The sequence below is a fragment of the Saccostrea cucullata genome, unplaced genomic scaffold (genome assembly GCF_032062105.1).
Source record: "Saccostrea cucullata isolate Sc308-1 unplaced genomic scaffold, CSIRO_AGI_Scuc_v1 ctg1276, whole genome shotgun sequence".
NCBI classification, from domain to species: domain Eukaryota; kingdom Metazoa; phylum Mollusca; class Bivalvia; order Ostreida; family Ostreidae; genus Saccostrea; species Saccostrea cuccullata.
The window spans coordinates 15,023-27,548 of record NW_026927281.1 but is presented as its reverse complement, the minus strand read 5'-3'; the positions used below and the strand labels follow the sequence as shown (position 1 = coordinate 27,548).

General features: G+C 33.1%; 1 protein-coding gene across 1 annotated transcript; it reads right to left on the bottom strand.

Moving 5' to 3' along the window:
* Positions 1–3,679: 3,679 nt before the first annotated feature.
* LOC134273938 (uncharacterized) lies at positions 3,680–7,237 on the bottom strand. Its single transcript, XM_062756163.1, has 5 exons — positions 7,183–7,237; positions 5,924–5,962; positions 5,451–5,526; positions 5,226–5,344; positions 3,680–4,661 (listed from the first exon to the last, which is right to left on the bottom strand). The coding sequence occupies exons 1-5, from the start codon at positions 7,229–7,231 to the stop codon at positions 4,423–4,425; spliced, it is 522 nt and encodes a 173-aa protein (XP_062612147.1). The 5' UTR covers positions 7,232–7,237; the 3' UTR covers positions 3,680–4,422.
* Between the last annotated feature and the right edge of the window lie 5,289 nt (positions 7,238–12,526).

The window sequence follows — 12,526 nt, the reverse complement described above, 5'->3', positions numbered from 1 at the left end:
ACCTTTACTAATAATGTTATCATAAAGACCATAGAATATACGAAATGCTAACTGTAAAGCGAGGTTATTGTAATCCCTGTATTGAAAACTTATATGTCAGTAGCCTGCAAGCTCCAGACAGCTCAGTATTACGTTACGCTACAACTCCATATCATTATTCGTTGGGCACGAAAGTAGTCCAGGAGAATTGACACTGTATGGAGTTTGCAGTAGCCTGTCCCAATATAAAACTGAGCGGTATCAGAGAGCGTGTTTTTGACTACTGAATTAGACGAAAACACAAAATGAAAGTGATACCCGGTAGCGCAGAACATCACTACATGTATAATATATAAAAGAAAAGTTGATATTTGATAATGTAAAAGTTGAAGACGTCTCCTTTGTCATACATTTTGTAGTGTTGTCCATTGTCGCCTCTTGTCATTAAAAATCCAAAATGATGTTAAAAAGATGTGGTAGACACTGCAGTATGTTTAATTTCAATTTCTGGGATCCATGCAGTGTACATGCATTTAAATTTGTAGTCGAAAGCCACAGCAAGTATTTTTTCCTCGTATCTATAGATGTTTTAGAATAAATTCTGCTTGAAGAAGCATAAAAATAGGTTCGCTAACAAAGGTGGGCAAAATACGTGCCCATAGGAATCCCAACATTTTGTTTGAAGACTTTGTCTGCCAAGACCATGCAATTAAGGATTATCAAAGAGAAAGAGGGACCTCGGCATATGACATATTTCCTAAAATAATAGCTTAAGAGAACTTGTGTATGGAATCAGAGTGAATTTTTAAAAAAGTTTTTGTTAAAAAACCACAACAAATAAAAATGTCGTGGGGAACGGGAATATTAAGTGTACACTATGGCACGCCAAATTCACAAAAATGAGCTAAACCTAGTTTCACAATTGATAAACTAGGTTTATCGACTGTAAACTATAGTTTACAAACCGTAAACTATAGTTAACAATTCGTTAAGTATAGTTTTCATTTGTAAAACTGTATTTAACGGTTGTTAACTATACTTTACGAATGCTAATATAAGTTTATCTGTCTGTAATAAAACGTTAATAATAGATTTTGTTGATAAACATAGATTCACGTCTATAAACTATAATTTACCATCGTTATCTATAGTTAAGAGTTGTAAACCATAGTTTACAAATCATGAAACTGTATTTATAAGATAATCTATGTTTTGAGACCGTAAACTATAGTTTACAATCGATAAACCTAGTTTATCGACTGTGAAACTATGATTAGCTCATTTTTGTGAATTTGGCATGCTAAACCTAGTTTCACAATTGATAAACTAGGTTTATCGACTGTTAACTATAGTTTACAAACCGTGAACTATAGTTTACAATTCGTTAAGTATAGTTTTCATCTGTAAAACTATATTTAACGGTTGTTAACTATAGTTTACGAATGATAATCTTAGTTTATCTGTCTAATAAAACGTTAACAATAGATTTTGTTGATAAACATAGATTCACGTATGTAAACTATAATTTACGATCGTTAACTATAGTTAAGAGTTGTAAACCATAGTTTACAAATCGTGAAACTGTATTTATCAGATAATCTATGTTTTGCGATCGCAAATGATTGTTTTTGGTGTGAAGTATAGTTTACGGTTGTGAAACATAGATTATCACGTTAACTATGATTTACAGATGTAAAATATAGATTAACTTTGTTAACTATAGTTCACAGTCCGTAAACTATAGTTTACAATCGATAAACCTAGTTTATCGACTGTGAAACTATGTTTTGCTCATTTTTGTGAATTTAGCGTGCCATGGTACACTGTAGACCTGTCGTTGAATTGTTTTTTTTCAAGTATCATTCAGTCGTGATTCAAATATGCGTTGACAATATTTAATTTCAATTTTAAATGTTTCTGATTTTTTTTAAGGAATTTCCGGTCAATTAGTTTGATAACTTTTTGTCTTAATCTGTTTCGATTAATGCATGCTTTTTTTTTCTTAGTTCGGGATCAAACTAAGGTTTGGCTGCTACAGTACTCAGTGTCTTTTCCTTATTGCTTTTACATGTAGGTAGACATTCTCTTAGGAGGTCTAAATATGTAATGGTAAAGATTTCGTCGATTCGTCATTACAAGTAAAAGCTTCTATATATTATCAATCTTCCATCTCATGCCTTGGTTAGGATATGCTGCTGACACCGGACTTTGAAAATCCTTTAGGAGTTACGAGTATTTGGCCTGGAAGATGTCAATTCTATTTTCCTCTGTCGTGGTGAGCTTCCAAGTCTCACAGCCATGTAACAATTAGACAGACAAAACCATGCCCTTGATGGGAGTGACTTTGGCCTTTCTGCTGTGTCCGTAACACCGGAGAGCCCTATCCTCTTCATGATATCAATAGTACCTCCGCTGTCCATTGTGACATTTTGCGCCAAGCTATGTGAACCTGACCAATTCTTTGTCGCCAAATCATATGCTAGTTGTTTATCTTCAGCACTTTGCATTCCTTGACATTGAGCTTCACCCGATTTTTACCAAGTTGTCAAGTTGTTCTTGGTTGTCTTGGACTGGATATCATTCCTTGTTCCAGACAGTGTCATGTTATCGGCAAAGTCAAGGTTTTAAGCATATTCGTGAAGTCTCCGCGAATCCCGTTTCTTTTTTCTCTGACTGCTTGTTGCACCACAGTCTATCACAAGGAGAAACAAGAAACATGACATACAACAGCCTTAGTTTACATCACAGTTTAAGGAAAGGGGTTGTGAATTCGTTATCATCGTCAATCACATAGCATTTATTGTCTCTGTGCACAAACTCAAAAGCTTTCTCGAAGTCCACAAAATGAATATACATTTTTTATTCATATCCTGCAAATTCTTTTAAAAATGGCAAAGTTGAAGTATCTTTTCACTACTTCATATAGAGCACAACCTCTGATCCAAAATGTGCCATTACATAATTAAGATCTGTTTCTGAAGATCATAAAACATGTTTTAATTTTTGTACTGTTGGTTATGCTCATATCTTAATTCTTTGCTGAAGGTAGTCACAAACGCATGTTTTCTGCAAAATTTGAGAAAAGAAAATATTGTCATAGGAAATGAAAGCACTAAATCTCTACTTTATTTTGATATATGAAATGTGACAGGTGATAGTAAATTAATATAATATAAGGACAGGGCCATTTTTTGCAGAAAGTGAACCTAGCTTTTTATTTCCCTATTGAACATGACAAAGATAACACAGCGAGTGTGACCGATTGGCAGGGGATTCTCACTCCTTCATGACACCTGATCCCATCTCCGATGTTTTCGAGGTCTGTGTTTGCTCTGCTCCTGGTTTGTAACGTTTAAATGGACTTTAGAGTTTGAATTATGTTCTTGAGCTTCGTATATTTACGTATTATTCAGCAACTACACACCCCTTGCTCTTCGGTGATGTTATTTGTCAGCTACCCGGCCTGTCCTGTCAGCATCTTAACAATGCTTTATAAGCTCTCTTGCCTCCCATTCTCAACCGCTTTCATTGCTCGCTAACTTTTGTTCGCCATCCAAACACATTTTAAAGCCTTTAAATTCAGTCCTAAATTGAAAAGATTCTTTAATAAACAATTGCAAGCATATGTGAAATTACGCTTAGATGTTAAAGTAAAAGAGACAACTGAAAAACAAAAAACAAATAAACTTCAACAAGAAACTGAATTCAATAACTTTTATTAAAAAATAATGAATGATATTAATTGTTTGTATATAATAACAAAAAAAAACCCCGATGCATAAGGATATACATGTATAATGATGTATACATTTCTATATATTTTTCACAACAGTCATAAAAAATAAAATATGGATATCATGAATGTTAATTCAATACAAATCGTGAGTGCCATTCAATATCATACAACAAAAGGAATATCATTTTGGGTACGTTGATATACACATAATCACAGAAAATACCTTGAGCTTAAGATTAAACAGTTTTGGCATACTAGCAGCAACATTAAGCTAATTTTACTCCTCGGACAGAAGAAAAACCTTCAAACAACAAGCACACTAAGCCAAGACATTCACACACCAACATACAGTAACGTAAATATTATTTTTACTTAATTAAACAACTGTTAATGCTTGATTCCTTCATTGCAAACACATTCATACAAACAAAATGATTGCCAGTTTACTTCTTCTGTCGAAAATACACTTGCACAACGAACAAGACCATACAATAAAGTATAACGTGAAATGGTAAATTTAATTTAGCACACATTCTTGCACTTAAATCATTACTTTTTTAAATTCAGGTTTACGTTTGGAAAACTAGCTTTAGCAGTTAAAATGTATAAATTTCAAAAATATATAAATATTGCCATGGGAGATTAACATAATCCAACCCCAAAAATTAAATAAAAAGATATAAATGTACAAATTTTATTGCACCCTCCTAGTATTTAATGTTACGACAAAAATGTTCCGGATACTCATTAAAAGATTGTCTCAGACTTTCTCTGTATGATGGCGGCGGGCACTCTGGATGTTCAGAATCCTTTGTGGCTTCGTCATAGCTTGGCGGTTTCACCGGATGCACTACTATTTCTGGACTTCCGCCTGCTCCTGCATTAGTACGTTGGCTCTGTGTTACAATGTCGTAAATAGCAGCGGTCATTAATCCACACTGGCGATCTGAAATATGATTGTATAAAATTTATGTCAGGCTATTATTTATTTACAGTATGTTCTGCTTTTTTACGTATGCCCGATCATTACAAAGAACATGTGGTGAGCCTGGCCGGTTAAAAGGGAATGCTTACTCCTCCATGACACCCGATCCCACCTCTGATGCTTTAGAGGCCTGTTTGCTCTACTCTCAGTTCATGTACTGTTTTTATAGCCTTTTGGGGTTCATCACTGTCCCTGATATCGATATTTCAATAAAAAAACCTTTAGTTATTCATATATTACTAGTAAATATTTATTGCCTGGGACTGACTACAACATGCGTTTTGCTGACGAAAGATTCAAATTGTCTTAGGCAAGTTTGATCCAGAGAGGTCAATATGCTTTTAGAAATTTAAAGACTTTTACCTTACCGGGATTTTCATTGGAAAAAATAAAATGGAAATAAGGGGTTTACTTAAATTCATTTATTGCCTTTACTTCTAGCCTCCCCCTCTTTGAATGTGTGGATCTATATATCTATGCAATCTTTTTCTATCCCATTTTCCTCTGATACCTTAAACCTTTTACCTTGTTGGCGAGAATGTTGACTATATCTTGCTTTTCTTTTTATAACAATCACACACAAGACGCCTAGAATCAATACGAAGGCTCCAAAGAAGAACGCTACTTGGTAAGTTGACCATACTCTGAAATGCATTATTTTTTTAATGTATCTATATAATTATATGTTTGAGCAATAACAATAAATCGCCAATACTTTCTTTTTTAACTTTGAGACGTTTGAATACTCACGAGCTGATATCTTTATCGACATCTGGCGCTGTAGTTCTAGGTACCTTCACAGTAGAAACAGTTGTCGATTGGGAATCTGTAGACATAATTACGAATGTGATTAATACAATATATGTAAATTTTATATAGCAATTCTAACAAAAAGTTTATGACAATGAATATTTTCATTTGATTAAATTAAGCTGCCCGCTTGACGCTTTGGTTTAGAGTTCTCTCCTTCTGATGTGAACATAAAAACAAGTGTTGCAGTAGGTGTTGACACGAAAAAAGCCTCCACTATTGGACAAAATTTATAGCTCTCCACCGGCGAGTGGTGGCGTTTCCATATATTATATGTGTGAAAAATTCTCGAGATGGACGTTAAACAAACACACATTACGGTTCAAGTTCATTTTGCTATGAGGGGAGGATTTATGACCGTAATACAACGGGTCGTAGGTCCTTTGCTAGCTAATGTCAATTTAGGAAGTTACCTGAGCAATTTCTATCCAATGAACAATTAGCGTTGGGACCTAAAACAAAAGAAAACGATAAACATGATAAAAAATTGAAAAAAAAATTAATTTCTAGCTCGCTGTGTGTGTTCAAGTCGGATGCAGTACAGCTAAAGGGTATATTCAATATATTTTTATTCATAATATATTGTAAAATTGTGTTATAACATGTGATTAAATTAATGGCCTTCTTTCATAACTTCCATTTTTCGTAACAAGTTCTAGTATTTCACCTAAAAAGATTGTTCCAGATAATGCTAGGACTTAGTAGAATTTTATTTCGTTTAAATTCCGGTACTTCCATTTAAATGAAATTCACGGTCTAATTATGATGAATCCAAATATTTTGTTTACGACGCAATTGTCATCGTATCTGCACAGTCAATTGCAAAGATAAACAATGAATTCGGGTAGTTACATAATCAAAAAACCCGGGGAACTTGACAATGCTTGAAACATGTGGTACATACTCGTATTTGAAAATTGAATTAATATTATTCAAAAGAATTTGTTATAGCAATTACTTATGTAAAGTTCTACTCTGTTTAACACCTCCCCCCCTTCCCTTATGAATTATGGTCTATTGCCCCACCCCACCCCACCCCCATATCCAGCTTACCGTAATGTTATTAATTAAACCTGAACTATTAACATTTTTACTTGCATCCAAGAATACATGTATATGAGACAAATAGACTATCCAAACTTCATTATATACGTATACGTCTTTAATTATGCAAATTGAAAGCAATACGAATTATATAATTATCCACAGAAGTAAAAGAATATTTTCAAAATTTTAATTTACTCTTCATAATACAGGATGTATGATTTCAAAGAGAGAAGTACTCTAATTTTAGCATATGAATTTGAAATAAAACAACAAGTACGAAAATATAAGTACATGTACACTACTACACACCATTGATGGATAAAAATATGTTTCTACATGCTTAATCAAATTCATCAGTTTATTTTTTTTACTCGAGGCGGGACAGTAATCGCTGGCATATGGAACTACGAGGTTGTTTCAACGAATGTTTTTTGACTGCCTTATAATTTTGATTGTGTGTACAGTCGTCAGTAGCTGTTTATTTTAGCGAAGACAAGAAAAAGAATTAAATAAGGAAGTTTAAAAATCAGGACAGGGGATTTACCTTAATATTCGATACCGATTTGATCACAGAATATATATCGGTTAAATATATATCAATAAACAGTTAATAAAATAGACTTACCAATGATAAAAAAGGTCACAAGTGTCAGGACACGACATAGCCAGTCCATCGTACGCCCGATCTTTAATTGTGTATTTCGTGCTTAAAACACAGTGGGATGCATTGTGTATATTTTAAAAAATATTGCATCACGACAGTTCAAAGAAAGTCAGTCACCCGTGTCCGGTGTCAATGGAATATTTAAACAGATATGAAGAAAAGAAAACACGGGAAAACAATCTAGTTTAACGACAATGAGAGTTCCTACATAATAAGGATTAAGTTGCTAGGGTTAACATTAAAAGATCATAAATGTTTGGCTAAAGCTTATATCCACAATTTTATCTATTTCCTTTTTGTTGAATCTCTGTAAAGTAGTTAGATATTGCGGCATGTCATTTTTTTTTTATCTGATGGCGATAACACTTTTGAGAATATCCAACAAATGATGATTTGGAATAAATAAAGATAAAAAAAAATATTCTTAAAATTAAAACAATTTCAACGATTCTAAGGTACTAAATATACATGTACGATGCAATGACTATATAGGGATTAAAAACACGCGGGATATAATAGGAGTATACTCTAGATGTTGAATGATTAATGCATGTGAATCTTCTAAAAAAAACAATACTTTTGACTAGCTTAATTAAATAACTAGGTTCATCTAGAGAACACTCATCAGATAAAAAAGATCAAAATATTTGATTTATTAATTATTTTTGAACCGGAATCATAAATTAAGTATTGGATTAAAAAAATATGAAAAAATATTTGTTTAATTCAGTCAGTATTTCAAAAAAAAAAAAAAGTCTAATCATAACAAACAGCTAACTTATCGGCAATTGCAATCAAAAGTACATGTATGAATGAAAAAAAAAAACAAAAAAAACAAGGAAATTCAAATATATGTAGTCCCCCGCTTTCGGTGTCTTTGTGGATGAGATGTCATTTTTTAAGCGGTTAGCTTCGCTAGCCGCTATATGGCATGTGTCGGCAACCGGAAACCTCCATAAGGCGCTACCTATCGGCATCGCTTTATCGCTCGTAACCTTATCCTTCTGCAACCAAAACCGGAAACTTCCACAAGGACCTACCTATCGACAACGGTAACTTCAGCAAATGATTTGTATACTGTCGGCGTAATACGCCCCCTGGTTAGAGATTGACAATATGCTGTGATGTCTGACTAAAGCCAGTCCCTACTGTATCACTTAGTACTAACGAAGTATATGCTGTGTATGAAGAGTGGCTATTATTACGATTATATCGAATTCTTATAGTAAATTTACCAAAGCATTGACAATACTTACAACATTTACTTTTAAGAACTGAGAATTTGGTCCTTATAACATGTGTATCGCGCGATCGCGATTTCTGGCAACTGTTAGTTTATTTTTGAAAGTTTATTATACAGCAGGTTGGAGGTTATTACAGACTGCAAAAACATCAGCAAATCTCTCGATCGAGTTTGATTTTCCTTGCCAAAGTATTAAGAAACACCACTTTTTAAGTTAATACCTGAAAAGCGCTTTTATAAAAACACCGAACGCATCTGTAAGTTTTTCACTTTTTGTAACGTTTTATGGAAACAATAGGGTTACCTCCACTATGAAACGTTTGTTTTTCTTCTCTTTTCTTCTCTGTCTAATAAACAGATTATAAAAGCTCTGCTCCCAGGGATAAATTCTCTACTCAGTCTTTGATAATACTTAATATCGCGATTACTTAACTTAGGGGAACTCTTTCGCGATGGAGGTAGGAAACGTCTGTTGGCTGGGGACAACTGTGCTATTGAATACAATGCAAGATCGATCGTTGTAGAATTTATAAGGACAGATAAGTAAAAAATCCTGGTGGAATACCTTGCATAACAATCACCAAACCAGTCTAATTAATTTTTGAGAGGATGTAATCCTAAAATGTTACATTTTAACGATATTTTTAACCAAGCGGGCTCTTCTAATTAAATTTTCATTGAAAATCGTCGCATTTTAAAGCTGATAAAATAATCTAAACATTCCTTATTTGACAATCTACTATTTGGAATTAAATTCTAGGCAATACATTGTACTTTCGGCATAAAATTGTTCAAATCATTCGATTGTCACTACTGTAAACAAAGCCATGCGCCCCTGTAATCTCGTGAGATTTGAACTTTCTCGACTCCCCCGCAAAAGAGCGGTAGTAAGTTAGATAACTGCGAAGTAAGCGCGATATTACGTATTTATAACAATCGATCATAAGGGATTACTTACTATTAGTTTTGTAAAAAATAACGGAGCACTTAATGTAGTAAAATCAATTTTGAAAAAAAAATGGAGAAATATATATTAATTTTAATCAGCATTGTGATCCTCTTCTAAAAATCAACCGATATTATTTTCACAGAAGAATGAGGTATGAAAAATTTTCGCAATTAGCAAAAAATTAAAATATATACTTAATGCTTATTTATAAGTTTTGAAAATTTGATCAATTCCTAGGGAACGTATTATTAGCTGTGAAAATACTTTTAAAATTTGAATTTGTCCAATTTGTCGATTATTGTTTTAAACTTTTGAGAAGAATAAAATTAAAATACAGGTGTTTAGAGGCACATTGATAGAAAAAAATCAGTGTATATTGTTTAACCGACATATTGAAGAAAGTGACACTGATAACTTCTTAAGTTACACTGATTTTTAATGTATATTTGAATTTTTAAATACTAGTATTGATTGATTACACAACTTTCCTTTTCATGCTTTATTTGAGAACAATATTGCATGAAGAGTATATGATAAAAACACCTTATATGTCCTTATCTAGATATTGTGCCTTATATTGTGCAAGACTTCTTTCAAATGATTCACATATACCATTTACTTTATTCGAACATTTACTTGTTTGAAAAGTCAATAAAATATATTTCATAAAGCTTGATAATCTTGTTTACTCGCCAGTCGTCCCGTAGAAGTAGTAGTTTATAATATTACTAAAGGAAGTATTCAGTATCTGTATCAAAATACAGAATGATCAATGATCGATTTTAGAAGAAAAGCTGATTCCTAAAGAGTTCAAGAGGTGGGATCCGTTGCCTAGAAAAAGTAAGCATCCCTCGTTGACAGGTTAATTACATTGCCGCGATGAGCCTACACAACTGAATCTCTCTGATATCAATTCATTTACAAAGTCTCTCCTCAGCCATCTTTTTTTCTCTGACTAGCCAGCTGTAGATCTACACTACTCCAAATCCATTAATGTAAAGAATTTAACTTGTCATTTTTTTATTTGTTTATTACAGTAGGCTTTACAATTACCTAATTTCAGATTCAATAGAGAATAAAAGACAATGAAATTTTCAACATCAACATAATTTTTTTTTATCCAAAGAACAATTGGATGCCATCAAGAGAGAATTTTTAAAAATGCACTTCTTCTCTTTCAAACTGAAGAAATCTCATGTTTAAATTTTGAAACATGCATTTCAATCTTATTAAAATTTATTTAAATGTTTCAAATCCGCTACCGCTTCTGAAACATCTAACATCCCATTCGGGGTCACATCAGAGCGACCTTTCAATTATGAATACATGATATGTACAAGTAAACACAAACACTTTGGCCATGTAGATTCAATCCTCGGTAAACAGTTTTCAAATTAATTCCACGGCTACATATCATCATTATTGATACTGTCTTACGTTGAATTAAAGTCATTTTGGATTAAATTTCATGTATCTTCTGCAGTCTGGCATCTAAACGTGAATAATGCAAACGAAAGAGCACAAACTATACAAGATACCCCACACGTCATACATAACACAACTTTTGCAATGCATATCTTTTTACTACAAAACTCCTCGGGCGTTTTCGTTGGGTGGTGAAAACAAGAAACCCATCTGAACTATTAGCCAGGATTTCGGAGGAACCATTTTCTTTGCCTAATCGAAGATTCACTCTTACATGATCCCAAATAGAATGTTGTTAGATGTTTGAGAAGCAGTAGCGGATTCGGAACATCTAATTTTAATTAGATTGCATCCATCTGTGACATCAGTTTGGAATGTTATTGGTTTTACTATTGAGTAAAGTATTACAAAAACAGAATGTCTGGGTTTTCTCTTGTTCTCTAATGACATTGGACAAAGATATGCATACTTAAATATCATCATTTTATGCACTTTTTCGGTACATATTAGATAAAAGCATGCTAACCGCTTTTCAGTACTTTCAGTACTTTGATTATGACATATTGTGTAAAATATAAACGCCCTATCATATGTCATATAGAAATTATCACCAAAATTAATTTTAAAAAATAAGGTCAATTGTGAAGGTCAAGGTCAAGAGGTCAGAAATCATAGCATGGTCGGAAATATCTTGTCACAGGTAATACACATGTCAAATATTGAAGCCCTATTTCTTCTCAAAATAAGGAAGCAGATGTGTTTGTGAAACACTGATGGCCCCATATAGCAACATAGCGAAGGTTTAACTTTTCTTAAATACCCAATGTAGGGTCATCTCACAAGAAATACGATTGTCAAATATGAAAGCCATAGCACCATCTGTTCAAAAGTTATGGCCAAGGATAAGTTTTTGAAAGGTAGGCCAAACTCTAAGGTCAAAGAGTCAAAGTTGTTGGTTCCTAAAGAAAGGCCTTTCACAAGTATTAAATATGTGAAGTATGAAAGCCCTAGTCCTAACCGTTCAAAAGTTATGGCCACAGTTTTTTCATAAGTAAGGAAATCTCAAAGATGAAGGTCAAAAGGTCAAAGTTGTTGCTATCCAATGAAAGGTCTTGCCACAAAGAATACATAAGTGAAATATGAAAGTCCTAATATCTATCGTTCAAAAGTTATGACCAAAGTAAAAATTTGTTATTATTGTGTAAAAGTGGGTCAAACTCCAAGGTCAAGGTCAAAAGGTCAAATTTGGTGGTACCCAAAGAAAGGTCTTGTCACAAGGAATACACAGGTGAAATATGAAAGTAATAGCACCACTAAATCAAGAGTTATGGACAAGGTTAAAGTATTTGTGACGGACGGACAGCTAGACAGCAATTAAATTAATGTCCCTTCGTCTTCGCGAAAGCGGGCGACAATAATAATCAATTAACAAAGTTCTTATTAACTTTTACCTTAAAATTTTAGCTATGATTTCTCTCATAGCTTTTGATATGATTCATTATGCGTGGTAAAAATTATAATCTGTGCATCTTAAGTAATACGTATGAATCCAATGCATTCAAACTGGGAATCGATTGAAATCGGGATTAAATCGGTCCATTTAATAATTATTTACTTCCTTAACAATACACGGATTTTAAACATATGGTTTTATCCAAAATACTAGTAATCTTAAATCTTTAATTGAA

What these genes read in the sequence shown, in the direction of transcription:
- LOC134273938 (XM_062756163.1), bottom strand. Translation starts at nt 7,231, where the DNA reads ATGGACTGGCTATGTCGTGTCCTGACACTTGTGACCTTTTTTATCATT. An exon ending in ATTGGATAGAAATTGCTCAG is followed by an intron (nt 5,527 to 5,923) that starts GTAACTTCCTAA and finishes TTATGTCTACAG; the next exon opens with ATTCCCAATCGACAACTGTT. An exon ending in GTCGATAAAGATATCAGCTC is followed by an intron (nt 5,345 to 5,450) that starts GTGAGTATTCAA and finishes AATGCATTTCAG; the next exon opens with AGTATGGTCAACTTACCAAG.